The sequence below is a fragment of the Notechis scutatus genome, chromosome 4 (genome assembly GCF_049901735.1).
Source record: "Notechis scutatus isolate UNSWTSFEM ecotype Mainland chromosome 4, rNotScu1.2, whole genome shotgun sequence".
Taxonomy (NCBI): domain Eukaryota; kingdom Metazoa; phylum Chordata; class Lepidosauria; order Squamata; family Elapidae; genus Notechis; species Notechis scutatus.
This window is the reverse complement of record NC_142012.1, coordinates 24,729,439-24,752,445: the sequence shown is the minus strand read 5'-3', so window position 1 is coordinate 24,752,445 and position 23,007 is coordinate 24,729,439. Positions and strand designations below refer to the sequence as shown.

The window sequence follows — 23,007 nt, the reverse complement described above, 5'->3', positions numbered from 1 at the left end:
TATAAAAAAATAACATTGTTCCCAAAGAAGATTTTGAAGCAGCGAAGGAGAGAGGGAAGGGAAATGATTTGGGTTTTTTTTCTCTTCCCTTCCATATACTGACAGCTAAGAGATTTAAGCAAGAAATTGAAAAAATATCCACTTTGACATCAATAGGCATTTAAGCTGAAAATAAAATGTCAAAGGGATAATAAAGATTTCTGGATACTTAAAAGCTTTTAAAAGCAGGAAAGGAGAGAAAAAGAATAAAAGGGCAGGATCTGGAAAAATGGAGGAGACTGCCTGGAACTAAAAGGAATTTACAGTGAAATCTCAAGAAGATTCCTAAAATATACATTTTAACTGAAAGTTGGCAAGAAAATAGTAGAACCCTAGGAAGAGAAAGTGGAAAAAAGAAGCAAGAAGAAACAGCTTTGGATTATTTGGATTACTTGGTGATCTCTGGATTTTTGGTTATTGCATTTAAATGACTAAAATCAATTGGGTGGTTGTTTAAAAGTGTTTAAAATGGCACCACTTTTAGAAGAACTGAAAATGGAACTTAAAAAGTACAAAGAAGATGCACAAGAAGGGAGAGGTTATTTTGGCTTCGTATTTCAACTCTTAGAAATGGAACTATGAGAAACAACAAGAAACGCTTGCAGAACAAGAAGATTGGGACAAAGAAGAAGCCATCTTTAATTATCAAGTAATTTTATGTGGGGGGAAAAAAGGAAAGGGGGAAAAGAGAATGAAAAGTTTAAGATTTGAAAAAACAACCAAAAAGAAGAAGAATAGTTTGAAAAATAAGTATAATATTAGAAAGCAACAGAAGAGGGGATTACAGAAGAGAGAATTAGAAGTAGAGAGACAAGGGGGTAAAAAGGGGAGGGAGAAGAATAGAGGGAAGAAGGAAAGGAAAAGAAGTTATAAAGGACAGAAACAAGATATAGAGAAACAGGGCAAAGGTATAAGAATTGAAAGTATAAGCCTGTTTAGAGATAATGGGTGAAAATTTAATTGTAAAAGGGATTCTGCAAAGGTACATAAGATAGTATTATATTACAAATAGAAATAATTTTAGAAAATATGCTTAAAATGATGGATAAAATATTTATCATAATCTACTGGAATGTTTGTTAATAAACAAATGAAATAAAGTGAATGAGAGAATTAAATTAGGAAAGGATGGGAACATTTTAATTATTGTTAATGATTTATAAAATATGTGAAGAGAAATATGAAAAAAAAAAGAATTAATTATGGAAAGTTTATAAGTGTTCCCAAGGAAGTATGATATTTAATTGAAAAGAAATGTTAAAGATGTTAAGATTTTAATGAATATTAATGATAGAATTGAATTGGAATGGAATGAGATTTTATATATATATATATATATATATATATATATATATATATATATATATATATATATATATATATATATAATCTTTGGTTATTCGGTTTTCTCCCGCGTAAGATTGGAAGTATCTAGGCAACATTTGATGAGAAGTCTCATTCATCATCTTCAGGCTTGTGCTTCGCTCTGTGCTTCTCAGAGTGAATATATTCACTCTGAGAAGCACAGAGCGGAAGACACAAGCCTGAAGATGATGAATGAGACTTCATCGAAATGTTGCCTAGATACTTCCAATCTTACGCGGGAGAAAACCCGAATAACCAAAGATCCACATACAAATACCCGCGAGAACCTCAGAAAACACACACACACACACACACACACACACATAATCTTTTTTAAAGAATATAGTGTGTATTTTAAGAATGTACCAAGCAGAATTCGATTGGAAGTTATGTATTATATTGAATGTTATAATCTTTAAAATATACATTGAAGCTTAAATAAGAGTTGAATAGATATAATTAAAAGATATAAAGGTGTCATACTCCAATTAGTAACTACAGGAGAAAATTTGTTTAATGAGAAAAGATAATATGAAATTGAAACAGGACAGACAAAAGTATAAATATAATGATTTGAATTTAGATGAGATAATCAAAATAAATTTGAGAAAATTAAAAGAGGGGAAAAACTATGTAGAAAATGTAAAACAGTAATAAGATATGGAATAGAACACAAAAATGAGCATGAAATTGAGTTTGTGTCTGTATGAAGAAGTGTAACCCGGGACCATGCTATTTTCAAAAAAAGATGTTTTATGTTTGTGAAAACCCAAATAAAATTTTCAAAAAAAAAAAAAAAAGATGCAGCTATTCAATTTTGGTTCTACCAAGTACCTGGGAAAATTCAAGTTCCTTTAGGACTGATTTATTCTCTCTTTTGAAATACAAAATCTTTAAACAAAGTGCACATACATCTTGATAGATAAAAAACTAAAGGGAATAAGAGTTATGCAACTGTAATATTAAAATGCTTGAGACAATGTGACATTTTGCTGTGTCATTTTGCATTAAATATATCAAAGGTCCTTCACTAGTGTCAGCTTCCTGAAGCAATTCCTGGCCAATACCTTGTTACTGCAAACATTTCCTGGGAAATTCATTGTTAGACTATTTGTTTAAATTTTGTTATACAAGAAGGCATGAAAAAGCCAATCTTCCCTTTTTCAGCTAGAGTAAACTAGAGGTCTGGGTAAAAAGAATCACAACATTGTTTATATTTCTCTCCACTTCCTTTTCGCCTCTACTTAAAAATTCTAAATGTTATAAAATGTTTTCATTTCTCTCTACTTCCTTTTCCACTCTGCCTAAAACTGAAATTAATCTTATAAAACTGGTTTTAATAGGATGATCATCAATCTTATACAAATAGTGCTACACTAATTTGCTTTTAATGCAGATAAGAATCTAATTGATGATTCTGCATACTTCTGCAATCTCTAATCAAACTGCTTGATATTCCATGGTTCATCTCCAACATAAGGAAGAACTTATTTGCATTTCTCTCCTTTCTAACACACCTTTCTGTTCCAAAGATTTGAGCAACTGACCAAACATAACCTTGATATAAACTTACTGTTTATTATGCAAATAACAGCCAATCATGTATTAGGACTGTTCTAAAGAGACACATAAAGGAAGTGGCTTTGTAGAAAACTGAAAGTGTTGTGGGATTTGAAGGATTAAGCACAAAATAGTACCTTTGTACTAGGCATTTTCTTTATATTACTTTATATAACAAACTTTTCTTGGACTTAGGGTGAAACTGAGTAGAAAAACCTTTTCAAAAGGGTCAAGAATTCTAGAACTACCACAATAGAGAGGGACTGACACTGATTTCAGTATTATATTTTAAATATTTGTTTATAGTTAAAAATTAAACACAGGCATCTAAGAAGATTTGAGAGCAAGAACCTGTTCTGCGTGTGCAGATTTTTTCTTCATCATGAAACAAGGATCACTTCTTTTGTTTATATTATACCTATCACATCATGTTTTTGCACAAGTGGTAAGCTTTCATTTTAATTAAATTGTGGTTGAGAAACTTTCCTTACTATATTTTAAGGTATTTTAAGGTATTTTAAACAGTTAATAAACGTCCTGTAAATTATATATATTAAAATCTTAAGGGAATGAGTTAATTCCATAATTTGTGTTTCCTGTTTTTTTTTCCTAGCAAGAGAATTACTTGATAGAGGAATGTGTGAAGAACAATTACACAGAGCTATCTTGTGAGAAAGGTTTTTGTCAGCCTTGGCAGACGTGTATAGAAGGAACCTGTCACTGTAAAATACCTTACCAGTGCCCCAAAAATGGCACTTCAGTTTGTTCCAATGTCAAAAAAAGCTTTCAAACTTACTGTCAGCTAAAAAGTTCTGAGTGTCGACAAAGATTCATCAAATTTCTGAGCAAGGGGAACTGTAACCCTGAAGGTAAAAAAAAACAAAACTTTCCCCGCCTTTTTTTTAGCCATTTTTAGCTTTAAGACTGAAATACAATACAGAAGTATTTTGTCAATGATAGGTACTTTGAGTAATTCTGTTCTATTTTGGACCAAATTCTAGAGATTACTGTGTGTTTCCCTTTCATATGTCTCATTTTCTTTCATAAATGGCTCAAACAAAAGTAGGATTGTGAAAAGTGGGCCATTAAAATGAATTTGAAGGATGGGGACTGTCCATTTTGGCAATCAGAAAAAAGTTCTATTAAACTCATATTTTTTTAAAAATATTCTAGTGGCATATTTTTTGATAAATGTATATATTTGTAGATATTTACATAACAAGTTGTTTTATTGGAGCATTTGTGCTTTATTGCTGTAGATTAGCCAGTTTATAGCTAATAAAATCAATCTCTATCTTTTGTAAGGTGCATAAACATATATATTAATATATTTTGTTGTGTTTTCTAGGTCGTTTTAATGTTTTTTTCAATGATACAAATGCAAGCTCAGAAGGAATTATTCAAGTTGAAATAAACAACTCAAATAAATCATTCATATGTGGGAAAGGATTAACCATCCATGAAGCCAATGTGATCTGCAGACATCTTGGTTTTATTAGGCAAGATTCTCTAATCGATTTTGTGTAGATTTTGTGCTAATAACTTTAAATAAAATATTGTTTAGAGAACAATAGTTCTTCCAATCCCTTCCTTTTTTAAAATAAGTGAAAATATATTATAGCAGCTTTCTTCACTGTGTAGATTTACAAGCATCATTACAAAATCGCAATCTGTTGACAATATCATCTATATATAAAATTTCAGTCTCTTTACTTCAAGTAGCATCGGAAACCTTTGTGGGGCCAAGAACTTTATTCAGTCTTGTGTTATGCAGTGAGGCCAACATTCAAAAGTTGGAATGGTCAGAAAAAAAATAGATGCGGCCAGAGCAAAAATGTGTGATTAATTTCATGTGTAATCCACAACTTGAACAAATAAATATTTTGTAGCAATCACATGCCTATTCCTTTACTGCTCAGAAGAACATGAAGTTTTAAAAAAGAGGACAACACTTATTTTATGTGATTCATTTTCCACCTCAAATAATTCACTGCAGGTAGATGAAGAAACGATTCTCTATAGCTGATTTATAGAAGAGATTATTAACACAATCAAAAAATAAAATCCCAAAGAAAAGAATATCCATAGCTCACTACTGAATTACAGAATGGTTGATGCACTAAGAATTTGATTATTTGTTGGCAAACATTCCATTGTCCAGTTACTAACATCAATGGCACTGATCATGTTACCTAGTTGGGTAATAAAATACCTGCCAGCAAATAATGAAACTCAGAGAATAACAAGGTCACAACAACAAAATTGTGCTACATTTTTTTACTTGGAAGGTAGCATATATCCCTGCTGATGGTGATTTGTTGTTGTTAATGTCTAAACAGATAATTATTTCTTTCTTTTCAGTTATCTTTTTGTGCATCATCTTTTTTCCAGCTTTATTCTTCTCTTTCTCTGTTTTTCATTTCCCAGTGTACTATTTCTTCCTTTGAACTAACTTCCCCATCTTCCATCTGCTTTTTTTCTCTGGGCATATCATTTTTCTGTCTACCTCTGGGGATGGGGTTTGATTTAAATTTATGATAATTTTACTTTTGGGGGGAAATACTTTTGCTCCCATTGTTCTTTTTCCCACCCTGAAATGAAAGATAATCTTAATTAAGATAAATGCCCTAAATCATAGATAATGATAAATAATAGATATATTGTTTGTCAGGTGGAAAAATAAAAGCTAGTAACTAAGTGATTCATCTAATTGTAGAATGCTGGGACATGAACATTTGAATATGTTTGATTTGATTTGATTTTTTGCTGAAATGTACAGAGGAGCTGATAGCAAAGAATCTATTGAGCCAGATGAAGACCAAGATTCTCTTGAATGTCTTAAAGCAACTTGCAGAGGGATAGAGACAAGGCTAGCTGAATGCGGTTTAAGGAAAATGAGGTTGACCACTGGGAAATTGGCTAAGGTGACCTGCAGTAGTAGAGAACACAGAGGTTGGTAAAATATATAGTATAAATAACTAGCCATTTCTGATATTATAATTAGAAGTTAAAGACAAAAGTAGTTGCAATAAAATATAATGCAAAATGCTGATTTTTCAATGTTCCAGTGAGGCATATCCTCTTTTAGTCTCTTGCCTTGATTTAGTTATCCTCCAGTCAAAGACAATCAGCATTCTATAGCCACTGGCCTTAGTAGGGCTTTTTATGGATGTGACTGAATCCTAATTGATTCAATTAGAAGAGGGCATTATGGTCAATGAGTTCAACCTTCTCTTCTGTCCTACAAGCCAAAATGAAGTATCCCTGAAAGATATCTCTCCAGTGTTCACTTAAATTCGTTCAAGGAAGAGGAGTTACTACCTCCCTCGTTAGATAATTCCATTGTCAAACTGTTCTTGCTGTCAGAATTTTCTCCCCTAAAATTCAACTGATGCTTTCCAGAAGTGTTAATACAGGTTGTTCTTGACTTACGAGCACAACTGAGCCCCAAATTTCTGTTGATAAGTGAGATATTTTTAAGTGAGTTTTGCCCCATTTTATGTCTCTTCTTCCCCTAATTGTTAAGTGAATCACTGCAGTTCCTAAGTTAGTAATATGGTGGTTAAGTGAATCTGGATACCTTATTGACTTTGCTTGTCAGAAGGTTGTAAAAAGTGATCACATGACCCCATGACTCTGCAACGATGATAAATATGAGTCAGTTGCCAAGTGGCTGAAGTTTGATCACTTGACCATAGAGATGCTGCAATGGTCATGTGAAAAATGATCATAAGTCACTTTTTTCAGTGCCGTTGTAACTTTGAATGGTTAATAAATGAACTGTTGTAAGTTAAGGACTACCTGTAACTGAAGGTAATGGGACCTATCTATATTCCAGCAGATTTGAAAGGCAACATGTTGGAGTAATCCGATTTAACTATTTTATTTTCCACACCATGATTAATTAATAAACTATTGTTTTATTTATTCAACTTGTCAGACTGTAACAACAGAGAATTCCGCTGTGTCAATGGAAAATGTATCCGTTTAAGTAAAACATGCGATGGAATGAATGACTGTGGTGATTTAAGTGATGAATTATGTTGCAAAGGTATGTTCCTTTTCTACCTGTATCTGTTCTATATAAACATACGTATTCATTGTACACTACTTGTCATAACTTTTAACAAACCCTTACTTATTATATAATTATTTCTTTTCCAATAGCCTGCAAAAGGAAACATTTCCATTGTAACTCAGATGTGTGTATTCCAAGCAGCTATGTGTGTAATAATGAATTGGATTGCCTAACAGGAGAAGATGAACACAATTGTAAGCATTGCTTTCTAAAATTATCTATGGCTAGGTTAAAACCATAATTTCCCCCATGGATATAAGCACTTGAATAAGTTTCAGAGATCAGGTTAGAATCAGCTATTATTGCTATTTAAAACTAGCATACAATATAGGCTTTCATATACCAGTAGCACTTAGGCTTATATACTACTTAATAGTGCTTTACAGCCCTCTGTAAGCGGTTTACAGAGTCAGCATATTGCCCCCAACAATCTGGGTCCTCATTTTATTGACCTCGGAAGGATGAAAGGCTGAGTCAACCTTGAGCCGATCAGGATCGAACTCCTGGCAGTGAGATGAATTAGCCTGCAATACTGCATTCTAGCTGCTGTGTCACTGCGGCTCAGTAGCTGGATTCAAGTTGGGTGAATATGATAAGCATACAATATGTTAATATAGGGGTATCAAACTCGATTTCATTGAGGGCCGCATCAGGGTTGTGTTTGACCTTGGGGGGGCAGGGGGGGCATGGCCAGGGGGGCATGGCCAGCATGACATCACTCGTGTTGGTGGGGCCTGTGGTGGCCCAAGCGCTCTGCCTGTGAAAACAGGCTCCCAAGCTCTGTTTTCGGCTGCAATGGCCTTCTGCAACCCTCTGCCAGCAAAAAGCATACTTTTTGGTGGGGGGTTCATATGCAGCTCTCACAAGCTTCTTTTACTGGCAGAGGCACCATGGGCTGGTCCTTCACTATTTCCAGGGCAGCCCCGTGGACCAGATCTAAGTACCACACAGGCCAGATCTGCGCCCCCCCCCCAGCCTTGAGTTTGACACCCCTGTATTAATGGCAGCCTGGTAATGATCTGATTATCAATCTGATTTACAACAGGGATATCAAACTAAATAGGTTGAAGAGTTGACTGAGATCAAAGGGCAGGATTTCACTTTGAAACCTTCCTTCTTGGATTCATGCACTTCCTTAGAAGGGTAAGGGGAACACCTGCTTTGTCACGTGTTTCGTCTAATCCTCATTTCCCTCACTGGAGAAAGAGTGAATCAGATGAAATGACTGGATGGGGCTAGTTGATTTCAAAACTCTTTATGATCAGGAATGTGAGAACTGCTGAAGTTATTTCAAATAATTTCTTTCCACAATGAGAAAAGCTTATGCCACAAACCACTTTACATTTTCCCAACTGACAATGACAAAGTACATTTAAAAAAAAATTTTTTTTTATTAATTTTCAAAGACAATACACAAACAAACAAAACATAAAACATAAAAACATAAAACATCTTTTCTGAAAGCTGCTTGATCCTGGGTTACATCTCTTCATACAGACACCAATTCAAATTCATGTTCATTTTATATACCATTCCATATCTTATTACCATTTTCCATTTTCTATATAGCTTCTCACCTCTTTTAACTTTCTTAGTTTTATTTTATTTATCTCATCTCAGTTCAGATCATTATGCTTATTATTCTTTGTCTGTTCTGTTTCCAGCTATCTATTTTTTCTCTTTAAACAAAATTTCTCCTGTACACTAATTGGAGTGTGACGCCTTTAACTCTTTCCCCTAAATTTATAACACTTAGTATAGTACACAACTTCCATTGGGATTCTGTTTAGTACATTCTAAAGTTACACATTATATTTTAAAAAAAGAAAAATTTATAAGTATGTAATATAATTAAAACAACTATCCATGCCAATTCAAATCTATCATTAATATTAATATTCATTTAAATCTTAAACATTTTACACATTACTTTTCAATTGAATATCATACTTTTATGGGAACACTTATACTTTCCATAGTTATTTCCCCCCCACTTCACATCACTTATATTTTAAATCATTGTATCATTGAAATGTTCCCATTTCCTCCTACTTCAATTCTCTCATTTATTTCATTGCCTTCCTTTTATTCACAAAAATTTCTCTAAGTTACACTGAATATTTTATCCCATTTTTTGATCACATGTTGCTTCCAATTTTCTAACATTATTTCTAAGTACAAATATAACAATACAATCTTATGTACCTTTGCAGAATCCCTTTTTCAATTAAATTTTACCCATTATCTCTAAATGAATCTTGTTTCTTTACATCTTGCTCCACACTATTGAGGCTTCTCATCCCTTCCTTCCTCCCTTGTTTCTTCTTCTCCCTGCCCTTTTTACCCCCTTGTCTCTCCACCTCCCTTTTCTTCTTCTGCATTCCCCCTTTCTGTTGTTTTCTAACATTATATCCACTTTTCACCTTATTTTTCTCTTTTTTGGTTGTTTTTTTAAATTTTAAAGTCCCCTTTTTCTTTTCCTCCTTCTCCCTTTCTTCCCCAAATAAAGTTACTTGTTCATCAAAGATGGCTTCTTCTTTATCCCAATCATCTTGTTGCGCAGTCATTTTTTCATAGGTGCAAATTGCCATTTCTAAGAATTGAAAAAGAGTGCCAAGAGAGTCTTTCCCTTCTTGTTCTTCTTTGTATTTTTTGAATTCAATTTTCAATTCATCCACAAGTGATGCCATTGTAGAAAGAAATTTTTTTTCCAAAACAACCACCCAAGTGTTTTTAGTCCTTCAAAGATAATTTCCCAAAGTCACCAAACAGTCCAAATAAGCTGTTTCTTTTAGCACTTTCTTCTTTCTTCACTTTCTCTTTCTGGGGTTACTGTTTAGTTGCAAAGTTCCAGTTAAAATGTATCTTTTAGAAGTCTTGTTTGTATTTAATGATTCTTTAAAATTCTAGGCAATCTCCTCCTTACTTCCAAATCCTGCTCCAATTCTTTTCCTCTCCCTTCCCACTTAACAGCAAAAAAAATTTTTTTTTAATGTTCAGAAATCCTTATTATCCCTTTAGCATTTAATTATCCAGTTTACCTATTGATGCCAAAGCGGGTTTTTCCGATTTCTCATGCATTTCTGTTCGCTATCAATGTTAGGAAGGAGAGTGAAAAAAAAAGAACTTTCCCTTTTAACTTCCATTCGCCGCTTGTAAATCTCTGGGAACAATGGTCTTTCGCAAATTTTAAGTTCCAGGCTACCTTCGTTGTTGCTTTATCCCGGTCAGCAAAAAAACTTTCACTTCTTCCTAGCTCCTCCTGCACTTTCCTTTTCCAGCTGAGCGCTTCTTTGTGGTGGCCATTTCTGACCGCCACTCTACCGCCTTCGGAAAAGGGGGTTTAGCCGGCTAGGGAAGAGAGGTGCGATTTCTCTCGACCCTGTCAGATCCCCCCTGTCTTCACCACCTTCTACGGAGGTGGCTAGCCCTGAAGCCGGGTGGCTCAGGGCACTCCAGCGGCGAGTGCAGGCAGAAACCGTGCACAATCGCGGATTCCTGCCTGCCCCGAAGCGCTGCAAACTGGAACTCAACAAAGTACATTTTGTCATTGGTAAGGCAAGATTGTTGTTGGATTCTTGGTATTCCCTGAACTTGTTTGTTTTTCTATCAATGTTTCATTACCTCTTCTGTAAAATGTCAGCAGGAAAAAACAAGCTCAGAAAACAGTTCAGTACTAAACAATGTATGTATTGTATGTACTAGGCAATATAGTATGTAAAGGTAGTCCTCAATTTACAACAGTTCATTTAGTGACTTTTCAAAGTTACACCAGCACTGAAAAAAGTGACTTATGACCGTTTTTCAGACTTACAACCGCTGCAGCATCTCTGTGGTCACATGATCAGAATTCAGATGCTTGGCTACTGACTCATATTTATGATGGCTGAAATATCTCAGGATCATGGGATCATCTTTTGTAACCTTCTGACAAGGAAATCCAATGGGGAGCCAGATTCACTTAACAACCGGGTTACTAACTGAACAACAGCAATGATCCACTTAACAACCATGGCAAGAAAAGTTTAAAAATGGAGCAGAGCTCACTTAACAAATGTCTCACTTAGCTACAGAATTTTTAAGTTCAATTGTGGTCATAAGTCAAAGACTACCTGTATGTCATCAGCTTTTCGGGAGGAAAGATATCCCAGTAGGGATCCACTACAGAGGTGGTATTCAGCAGGTCTTGACCAGTTCTGGATAACCAGTAGCAGAAATGTTGAATAGTTCGGAGAACCAGCAAATGCCACCTCTGACTGGAGATTTTACAGTATCCTTCCCTTGCCATTCCCACCAAGCCACGTCCACAGAACCGGTAGTAAAAAATTTGAATCCCACCACTGATCCACTAGGTTTCTGCTTGCCCTCCAAATATCTCCCAAGGGAAGGAAAAGGCACAGGTGAAAGTCAGTGGAGTAATCAGGAATGAAGCGAGTGGGCCAGATAAACCTCATAGTTTAGCAATTCCAAATTTCTGGTTTATACAAGCGTCTTTTTTATTTATTTATTTATTTTTATTTGTCAATTGCTTACAAGATAATAGGTATAAGTAAAAACATAGTTATGGATGCATATAAGAAAAATAAAAATAAAAATATATATAAAAGAAACAATAGGACAGGGACGGTAGGCACATTGGTGCACTTATGCATGCCCCCTACAGACCTCTTAGGAAAGGGTGAGGTCAATAGTAGACAGTCTAAGGTTAAAGTTTTTGGGGTTTGGGGAAAAAATCCACAGTCAGGTAGAGTATTCCAGACATTGACCACTCTGTTGCTGAAGTCGTATTTCCTGCAATCAAGTTTGGTGCAATTAACTTTGGGTTTGTATCTATTGTTTGCTCTTGTGTTGTTATAGTTGAAGCTGAAGTATTCATTAACATGTAGGATATTGCAATGTATGATTTTATATACTATACTTAGATTGGACCGAAGGCGGCGTAGTTCTAAATTTTCTAGGTCTAGAATTTCAAGTCTGGTGGTATTCTGCAAGAGTAGAGGAGTGGAGAACTCTTCTTTTGAAATATTTCTGGACTTTCTAAACTGTGTTAATATCATATATGTAATGTGAGTTCCAGACTGATGAGCTGTATTCGAGTATTGGTCTAGCAAATGTTTTGTATGCTCTAGTTATTAGTGTAATATTACCAGAGAAAAAGCTATGTAAGATTAGGTTAACGCCTTTTTGGCTATGTAGTTACAGTGGGCTCTAGCACTTAGATCATTTGAGATGAGTACTCCAAGATCCTTGTCAAAGTTTGGATCATCAACCAGGTCTTGACTATTCAGCCTGTATTTTATTTTCTGATTTTTTTTGCCAATATGTAGGACAGAGCATTTATTTGTTGAGATTTGAAGTTGCCATTTGTTTGACCATGCTGATACATTGTCAAGGTTTTTTTGAAGGGTAGCAGTATTGTCTGTGGTGTTGAATAGCTTTACATCATCAGCAAAGAGAATGCAGTTACTCTTGATATGATCACAGAGGTCATTTATGTAGAGTATGAAAAGAGTTGGTCCTAGAACACTGCCTTGGGGGACACCACTGTTGACAGGTACAGAATTTGATAGGATGCTCCCAATTTTGACCATTTGTTGTCTGTTTGACAGGAATGCTTCTATCCAATAATGCAGGTGTCCAGAGATACCATAAGATTTTAGTTTTAGGAGTAGTTTGTCAAAGTCTTTACAGAAGTCTATGTAGATTGTGTCTATTGCTTTGCCCTGATCGAGTTGTGTAGCCCATATGTTTTTGCAGTGTAAGAGATGCAGATTACAGGATAGTTTTTTTCTGAAACCAAATTGTTTATTAGAGAGTAGGTTGTTTGTCTCTAAGTGGAGGATAATGGATTGTTTAATAATTGATTCCATGACTTTACAGGTCACGCAGCATAAGGAAATTGGTGTGTAATTTTCAACTAGGCTGGGGTCTCCCTTTTTGAAGATGGGAATGACTGTGGCTTGTGACCATAGTTTTGGCAAGGAGCTGGTCCTGAAAGATTTTTCGAAGATTATGCTTAGAGGTTCGGCTATGGCAGTAAGGTAGCTTTTTTAAGAAGTAGGCACATATTCCATCCAGTCCAATAGATAGGGATGGTTTTAGATTGCGCAGTGCTTTTTCAACAATGTCTTCTATAAAATCAATATGTATTAGATCATTGTAGTTGTCTGTGGTTCGACTAGGAAATCCTGGGCATGATCCATTGCTGTTTACAAATACTGAGCCAAAGAATGTGCTAAAGATGTTGGCTTTAATAGTGTCGTCATTTTGATCTTGGTGTCCAAATTGCTTAACTTCTCAAGGACAATGGTGGCTGAAATTATGCAGAAGTGATCAAGAAAACCTGGTAAAGATTTCTTTAGGGGAAACCTGATTACAGAAGGCTGGTATATTATTCATTTTAATGACTCACACAGGATTTTATTTGGAATCAATACAATCACTTGTTTTTTTTTAAAGTGAGTTTTGTGGGCCTAATTTTAGCAAGTGGGTTGAAACAAGCTGATTCACTCCATGTCATAGTCTGCATATGTAATTTTGTATTTTAAATTGTTTATTTTTATTCATGTTTATTTTCATTAGGTAATAAAACTGGAAGAACTAAAGGTAAAATTCTTTGTATGCTTTATTCCTCTATTTATTGCCCTAGTCTTAAATAGGATTGTCTTTTTATCATCTCAGCTGTTTGCTGGAAATCACGTAGTGGGGTGAAAACAAAATGATTGTTGTCTGGCTTTTTATCTGAGCTAATAATTACTCTGAATAATTTTAATAAGCTCTATCTGTGTCCTTGGAAATCTTGATTTGAAAGGGAGCTGTGGATATATTTAAAAAGACATATAAAATAAACTTCATATGCAGTAATTATAAAAATAAGATTTTAAATAAGGGCTTCCATATATGGGCTGCAAAAATCTGGATGACAATTAATAGCAATCAATTATTTTGTTTTCTTTTTTTAGCATCTATAAATAATAACACAGTGGAGATTTTGGCTTTAAGTTCCAAGGTTTATATTCTTTTTATACCATAAAAATAACTCCATGAATGTTGTTGTATACAGTTCATTTTTTATTAGTGTCATACTGAACATTAATTGCACAATCATTTTCTTTGTCTACCTTTTCAAGGTCATATTTTTGACACTACACTTTGGTGTTAAATAAGATTTAAAAGGCAAATAATAAGAATTTCACCTAAATGTTAACTATTATTCTACTTCAACAGAAACAGAAGGGGAAAAAAAAGAAACAACAAAAATAAATTTGGCCAAAGAAAAAAGTAAATGCATACTGTAAAGTGAATATCTTACTAATACCATCATTCTTTAATTTTGTGCTCTTTCATTGTCTGCTTTGTAAGGTAACTTGGGAGATTGTTTTTATGCTTCCTGTGTTTTAAAGGTGAACACATCAATAGCTAGGCAAAAACAGGACTGCATTGATTCCATATGTTCTACTGTTCACCTTCAACTCTTAGGGAGTTTTGGCTGAATGTGATGAAACTATTTTAGAATCAAAGTACTTGTAATGCTGAAAAACCAATAGGGGCTTAAAGGAGGTCTTGACATACTACACAAGGAGATATTTAATTATGTGAACCTCTAGTCTACTGCAATCCTAGCAGCAATCTGCAGCATAGGATACTTTGCTGCAGTCTTAATCCACTATTTTACTTTTAGGCTTTTTTAAAATCAGATTTTACGTGCATGTGGAGACCAATTCTAATTATTAAACATCAAAAAACATTAAAAGCCACATAAATGGGACACTCTAATAATAACAAGTAATTGTTCAATTCAATTTATCTATATTATCTACTAGGGAAATTTCTTTTACAATACTTTAAAATTAATGGTAATGTTTTTATTTCCTTGCAGCAGAATCAAATCAAGTTATAGAGTCCATGGATGAAGGTAAATGTGTAGATAAATTAGTCTAAAACCTCATATTTTAAAAGCAATCTTCTCTTTTTTCACATTTTTAATTTCGAGGGATGTGACAATATTCAAGTAGGGTTATGTACTTCAGTTGAATGTAAAGCAATTTGCTAAACTGAAATATCATCCATTTTTAAAGTGGCTCTGAACATAACTCAAATTTTACACTGTCATTAGAATCTTACCATATTGATTTTCAGTGAATTGAATTGGCATCTCAAGAGACTTGGTATTGTGCTATGAAACTGGTAACTGCCACTTCCCATGTTGTTTCTATGCTGTATGCAAAGATGAAGTGTCCTCTCCAGAGCACAAGGCCTGGGTAATTTAATATGGAGGATAAATTGTTACCCAAGCAGCAGATCCCCCTTCTCCACGTCACTGAAATAGTCTAATGGAACCGCAGAGCCGATACGATTAATTCCAGATGCATCGCAGGAGTTACCAGAACGTGATTGTACACAGTCACAAACTGCTTCCGGGACTCCAGCTCCGGATTTTCACTGGACATCTGGGATAACTCTCCAAAATTTATTTATTTATTTATATATATATATATATATATATATATATATATATATATAGAGAGAGAGAGAGAGAGAGAGAGAGAGAGAGAGAGAGAGAATAGAAATAGAAATAGAAATAGAAATAGAAATAGAAAGAAATAGAAATAGAAATAGCTAATATTAAATATTTAATAATAAAGGCATTAAAAAACCTTAGCATATGTGTATTATGACGTTGCTTATTTGTTTTATTAAAGAACGAAAAAGGATAAAGACTTTACTTCCTGTAGTATCCTGTGGCATTAGAAATCACACAGTTACTCGTCGGAAGAGAATCATTGGTGGATTTACTGCACAACCGGTAAATGCAAAAGGGGGCATTTGGTTAAACTATAACATTGATAAGAATGCATAAATAGTGTACGAATTGGGTGCAATACAGGTATCCACTGCCATAGCTGAACCTCTAAGCATAATCTTTGAAAAATCTTTCAAGACCAGCTCCTTGCCAAAACTATGGTCACAAGCCACGGTCATCCCCATCTTCAAAAAGGGAGACCCCAGCCTAGTTGAAAATTACACACCAATCTCTTTATGCTGCGTCATCTGTAAAGTCATGGAATCAATTATTAACCAATCCATCATCCTCCACTTAGAGACAAACAACCTACTCTCTAATAAACAATTCGAAAAAAATAAACAATCAGAAAAAAACAATCCTGTAATCTGCATCTCTTACACTGCAAAAACATATGGACTACACAACTCGATCAGGGCAAAACAATAGACGCAATCTACATAGGCTTCTGTAAAGCCTTTGATTAAGTGGTACACAACAAACTACTCCTAAAACTAAAATCTTATGGTATCTCTGGACACCTGCATAACTGGATAGAAGCATTCCTGTCAAACAGACAACAAATGGCCAAAATTGGGAGCGTCCTATCAAATTCTGTACCTGTCAACAGTGGTGTTCCCCAAGGCAGTGTTCTAGGACCAACTCTCTTCATAGTCTACATAAATGACCTCTGTGATCATATTAAGAGCAACTGCGTTCTCTTCGTTGATGATGTAAAACTATTCAACACCACAGACAATACTACTACCCTCCAAAAAGACCTTGACTATGTATCAGAATGGTCAATCAAATGTCAACTTCAAATCTCAACAAATAAATGCTCTGTCTTACATATTGGCAGAAAAAAATCAGAAAATAAAATACAAGCTAAATAGTCAAGACCTTGTTGAGGATCCAAACTTTGTCAAGGACCTTGGAATACTCATCTCAAATGATCTAAGTGCTAGAGCCTGCTGTAACTACATAGCCAAAAAGGCATTAAGAGTTGTTAATCTAATCCTACGTAGCTTTTTCTCTGGTAATATCACACTACTAACTAGAGCATACAAAATATTTGTTAGTCCTATACTTGAATACAGCACATCAGTCTGGAACCCATATCATGTATCTGATATTAACACAATTGAAAAAGTCTAGAAATATTTCACAAGAAGAGTTCTCTGCTCATCTACTCATTGCAGAATACCTTATGTCACCAGACTTGAAAGTCTAGACATAGAAAACCTAGGACTATGCCGCCTCTGGTCTGATCTAAATATAGTATATAAAATCATACATTGCAATGTCCTACCTGCAAATGAATACTTCAGCTTCAATCATAACAATACAAGAGCACACAATAGATACAAACTCAAGGTTAATCGCACCAAACTTGACTGCAGGAAATACGACTTCAGCAACAGAGTGGTCAATGTCTGGAATACTCTACCTGACTCTGGTTTCTTCCCCAAACCCCAAAAACTTTAACCTTAGACTATCTACTATTGACCTCACCCTTTCCTAAGAGGACTGTAGGGGGCATGCATAAGCGCACCAATCATGCCTACCATCCCTGTCCTATTGTTTTTTTTTAAATTTTTCTTATAAGTATCTATCTCATGTATTCAAAACTATATTCTTATACCTGTATCTTGTAAGCGATTGACAAATCAAATAAATAATAAATAATAAATAGAAGCGAAATGTCTTCTAAAGAAAAACAAGAAAGTCCAGTTGCCTATTATAGTTTCAATCCTTAGTCCCTGCTTTCTTATTTCTCCCTTCTCTCTTTCTCTAAGATAGAGAACCAGAATGAACAGCACAAGTAAAATTAATATTCTGTAATATTTGGAGAATTGCTATGTGTTCTACACATTTTGCTGTTTCTGTAGATTAAATAAATCCATTGATGGATAAAACAGTAAGAGCTTGCTGGGTATATATGTATATATTACCAAAAACTGTTCTGGTTTTTAAAAGTGTACCCATAATAATCCAGATAGTTACACTGATTTTCTTTGGTCTCTTTCCCCCTTTTTAATAGCATGAATTTCCCTGGCAAGTGGCCATTAGAGGCGAAGGGCACGCAGTGAACTGTGGTGGGACATACATTGGAGGCTGTTGGGTTTTGACCGCTGCACACTGTGTTCGGTAGGAGACATTCTGCATTGTTATAACTCCTTAAAAGTTCTAAATTAAACTGATTGGGACTTTCTTGGAGCAATGGTTAAAGGAAAACAGGAACATCAGACAAAATCTTATACTGAAACCATAACAGACCAACTATTGTTAGTTATAAAAGTTTCCTTAAGAAATCTATTCAAAGTTCCTTACTTGGTTCTGGAACTATAATAATAGAGCATCAAATTCTGCTTGTAACATATGTTTGGGAGGAAGAAGGTATGGCTGTTGGTATTTGGTTTTACCTTGTGGACCTACTTCCATGGTCCTTTGGATTATGTAGAGCTGTGGTTGAATGTGGATAGAGGTAGGAAAGCATCTCAAAGTTCAGTATATAGCACTTGTGTGATTAGACGAGACATAGTCATGGGTGCTTGTGTTTAAAGCATCTGTATACAAATGCTTACCTACATACACATAGAGCAGGGTTGGGAATTATGGCCTTTTTATAAATTGTGGACGTCAAATCCCAGAATTCCTGAGCCAGCATGGCTAGATCAGGAATTCTGGGAGTTGAAGTCCACACGTCATAAAAGGGCCATAGTTCTCCACCTCTGACATAGAGCATTGAGTGCTCTGGTAGTGCCTCAGAAATAACTAAATACAAACTCTCTAATGAATGTTAGAAATAACTGTAAAAATATCTATAAAATCCTAGATTCATGAAGTTGAAATGGGTAGAGTATTCACATCATTCAGTTGACTCCTCTGCTTAGTTCAGGAATCCAAATTAATTACTCCTAATAGAAGGTCTTGTAGCCTCTGCTTGTAGCTCACCACAACTTTGGCTAACTGAATCTACCATTGAAGTATTCCTATTGTGGGGATTTTCTCTAATGTTTATTAAGAATCTGCCTTCCTATCAATTGTGTTAAGTATGTCTCTAAAAGTGGAAAATAACTATATAAAAAACTTTGCTTCTTAATCAACTCAAAATCTAAATTGAGCCAAATTTACTTTCCTATCAAGTTATAGCTTAAACAATTTTTTTTTCCTTTTTGCTAGGAAGAGCCGTCTCCATATTTATAGGATTTGGACTGGGATGTTAGACTCATTAAAGTTCAATACCAGGATAGAAACATATTCTTTAGAGAACATGATAATACATGAGAACTATAACTCCAAAACGTATGAAAATGATATTGCTTTACTGGAGATGAGAACAAAAAATAGGGGGACTCCATGTTCTCCACCTGATACTGTACCAGCATGCATTCCCTGGTCACAATATATGTTCAGAAATGGTCAACAATGTAAAGTATCTGGCTGGGGATTTGATGAAGGTAATTAATGCTTACTATTTGGTGAGGTTATAAAAATGTTTTCTTCAGAGCGAATATGCTCATAGTCTAGCACCTATCTAAACTTCAGTGGCTATCTAGGTTCCATTAGATGACATAAAGCTACAGAGGGCCCTTTTATTGATAATGTTGTAACTGTTGATTGGGAATCATTCAGAGTTTGATATAAGACGGGTGGTTAGATAAATGTTTTAAATAAATAAAATTAGCTAGGTACATGTAGTCTTCACTTAACATCTGGCCACTGTTTTAAATTATAACAGACATCCCCCCATCCCAAAAAGCTACTTATGACCATATTTTGAAGTTATGGCTGCTATAGTATCCCATGGTCATTTGCTCTTACAGCCTTCAGCACGGATGTTGTAATGGCTGCCATGCCTTTCTCCCCCATCTCACCCTTGAGCCTGCCCAGGGGTGGGATCCGACCAGAGTAACTACCGGTTCAGTGATTTACGATTTGCTGTGCGTGTGTGTGAATCGTCGTCAGGCTGCTGCCTGGACAGCTGAGCAATGCTGCGCAGTGGTTGAAAAAGCACTTTTTTCCTGCTTTTTCAACCGCAGCTGTGCCTCGCTTGGCAGCTGAAGTTGAAAAAGCAGGAAATAAAGCTCAGGTAAGAGCCTGGGCAGATGGGTGGGCCAAAACATCAGCAGACATAGAACCGGTTCTATGTCTGCTTCTCTTCAGAGCAACCGGTTCTACAGACCCGGACAGAACCAGTAGAATCCCACCCCTGGGCCTGCCCATCCTCCATTTACTTTCTGAAGATCTTTGGACCTCATCTTGGGGAAAGAGGGCAGGCCACTTATTCCTGGGATGTTCGGCTGCCTCCCAGAAGAGAGCACCAATTTCAGCATTTCTACAATTCTTTACAGGCATGTCAAAATGACATCCATTTCCCAGAGGTCGGTCCCAGGGACAGACCATACTGTTCTGCATTCCTAATGTAGTCTGCACAGAGCTGTGAAAAGTGCCAGAGCTCTGGAGATCTTCAAATTATAAGTGCACAATGGATGACAGGGAAACAACCTGGTGAAAAGGGGGGGATGTCTGCAAGGATCTGGTGTGGGGAGAAGCAGGCCCAAGGACTGTGGGGACCCCAAGGGGTGGAGAGTGGAACATGGGGTATCTCAAGGGGTGGAGTAGGCCTTGGGTCAACCCTGAAGCACCCCTTATTCCATTTAACAGGCTGGGTGGTCATTTAACCACTGCATCAGGGAAAGCAGGGGGTCAGTGAGACTGTCTCACTTAACGGTCAACACCACAAAGAAAAAATGTGCAAAAATGTAATATTCTTAAATAGGATGAAAAAAAATGCCTCACAATGTATACATTTTGAAAAAAGACATCCATGATTTTTTAAAATTTAAATTATTTGTCACAAATAGAATTGGATTAAGTCAATTTGAATTTTAAAATATTACAAAGATTTGATGAGCTACTGGAAATCATTTTGTAATTAAACTTTGGTATTCATTTATCTGACTCTTTCCCATTTCTTGTTTAGAATCTACAAGGCAATATATTCTTAAGTGGGGTTATGTTAATCTAATGGATAACTGTTCAGAAATCTACAAGAATCGATATTTCAAAGGAATGGAATGTGCCGGTGAGCATTCTTACCTATACTGTGACACCTTTACCTGTGCTGGTAGATAAAGTGGACCATCAAATGTTGGGCTCCGATCAAAAATTTCAATATTGAATGTATCACCCCAATTTCGAATGGCATTCCTTTCCAGCCATCACAAACCAATTATGGATAGGTAATTTAAAATTGTTTTGAGGAAGAATTTCATTGGCAACATCTGTCCAGCTCTGGACACACAAGTTTTTATGCACTTTGGGTTTTCTTCCAGATTGACTTTGTTTTAATTCAGAATTAAAAGCCAGTATAGAATAAAGGGTCACATATTGAACTAGGGATTTGAGATCTCAGTTCAAGTTTACCTCAGCCATAGAAACTTAACGTTGACATTGAATCAGTTGCTATCAATTCAATCACAATCTCTCAATACCTCACAGGATGATTGGTTGTGGCAAAAACAGGAACAAGGAATCTGTGTATATACCTTGAACTCCTGGAGGAAGGACAAGATGTAAATCTCAAAAAATAATAAAATAAAATAAAATAACAAAATGAGTGATAACAATAGTTTAACTGAATGAATTACAAATACTTTTGATTAAAAATCATAGCATACAAGTAATATACTGCATATGTGTAGTAGTAATTTTCAGTGAATGACCAGCAAATATGTGAAATTCTGCTTAAAAGTATAAAATGAAGAATGTTCATAGTCAACTCTTTTTGTTTTTCTTATTTCAGGTACGGATGATGGTTCTGTTGATGCCTGTAAAGGTGATTCAGGAGGACCTTTGGTTTGTTTTGACCCTAACAATGTGGGATATCTTTGGGGTATTGTGAGCTGGGGTGAAAACTGTGGTGAAAGGGGACATCCTGGTGTTTATACAAAAGTGGCACACTATTTTGATTGGATTGCTCGACATACTGGAATAAGTCTCATTTCCAAATACAATGTGTGATTGTTAGAATGCAAATATTCCCACCCAACCCCCTTTTACCAGCATTAATGATTAATTACCAGCATAAAGTTCAACTAGAAAACTGGTGGCTCAGTTCAACATATATTAAGTACTTGAAGTTTAACTGATTTAACCAAGCAACAACAGTTCCTATACAATTTGAAATTTTGCTTTGTTGTTTGTGCCTTTGAGTCAGTCTTGACTCCAGGCAGCTGCCTGGTCCCTGCAATTTTGGTATGCAATCTGACTGGTCCCAGGTTGGCCAGGTGGCTTTGTGCCTAAGGCAGTTTCTAGCCTGATGCTTTAACCACAATACTAAACTGGAAATAGAATTATTTGAAACATCTTCCTAAGTAGATACATATTACATATAAAAGTAGAGTTTAAGCCTGTTAAAATCTCTAGTACTTAAAAGCTTATTTCAATATGGATTATGCCCCAGAAGAAGAGCTTTAGTGACTTATAAAATTTTACATTAATGGTTTTAAAACCTTGCTGACTTTTTAGAAAAATCTGCTCTATTTTTTATGTATTCACTTTGTATATTCAAATAAAAAAATGATGCATGCAACAAGCAATAAGTTTCTCATTGGTTTTGTTTTGTATTAAGGTCCACTAACTATACATGTTAGTGATATAACAATATTATAAATATAAATAAATATACATCCTAGCATATAACAGAGTACTACTACATACTGTTTTCCATATCATTTAAATCCAGAAAGGTGAAACATATCAAATGGCACATATTTCTTACAAAAATCCATAGCACAGACAGGTTTTCACATTCTAGAAACATGGAAGTGGCCACATGCCACAGACTGAAAAACTTGTTTGCCACTATTTAGAAATAAGCAGAATAAGGCATCACAATTTGGTAGTATCTACTGAAAAAGATTAAGAGTCCTGGACAGGCAGCTACAGGTAAAAGAAGCTTATTTACTTGAAAGACAGCAAGGACAATGTTTCTCTTTTCTCTTTCTTATTTAAAATGGCAGAGAACCCAAAGTAATCTATATGCATTTCTAAGGGAAATGAAAGTAATTGAACCACAAATGCAAAAAGACAAGCCAAAGGGAAAACAAAAGGAAGCTTGACAGAATTAGGATGTTTCTTCTTTCAGCAGTGGACATGCGAATAACTACAAGGT

General features: G+C 35.2%; 1 protein-coding gene across 1 annotated transcript; it reads left to right on the top strand.

Moving 5' to 3' along the window:
- The first annotated feature begins 3,062 nt into the window (after positions 1-3,062).
- CFI (complement factor I) lies at positions 3,063-22,435 on the top strand. Its single transcript, XM_026668684.2, has 13 exons — positions 3,063-3,409; positions 3,578-3,833; positions 4,313-4,463; positions 5,744-5,916; positions 6,905-7,015; positions 7,132-7,236; positions 13,625-13,648; positions 14,922-14,957; positions 15,745-15,848; positions 17,869-17,975; positions 19,011-19,288; positions 20,815-20,916; positions 21,637-22,435. The coding sequence occupies exons 1-13, from the start codon at positions 3,347-3,349 to the stop codon at positions 21,852-21,854; spliced, it is 1,728 nt and encodes a 575-aa protein (XP_026524469.2). The 5' UTR covers positions 3,063-3,346; the 3' UTR covers positions 21,855-22,435.
- Positions 22,436-23,007: the final 572 nt, after the last annotated feature.

Excerpts from the sequence above, each read along its gene's own strand:
- CFI (XM_026668684.2), top strand. The coding sequence starts at position 3,347 with ATGAAACAAGGATCACTTCTTTTGTTTATATTATACCTATCACATCAT. Across the intron at positions 7,237-13,624 it reads AGGAGAAGATGAACACAATT|GTAATAAAACTGGAAGAACT; the intron begins GTAAGCATTGCT and ends TATTTTCATTAG. Across the intron at positions 14,958-15,744 it reads TATAGAGTCCATGGATGAAG|AACGAAAAAGGATAAAGACT; the intron begins GTAAATGTGTAG and ends GTTTTATTAAAG.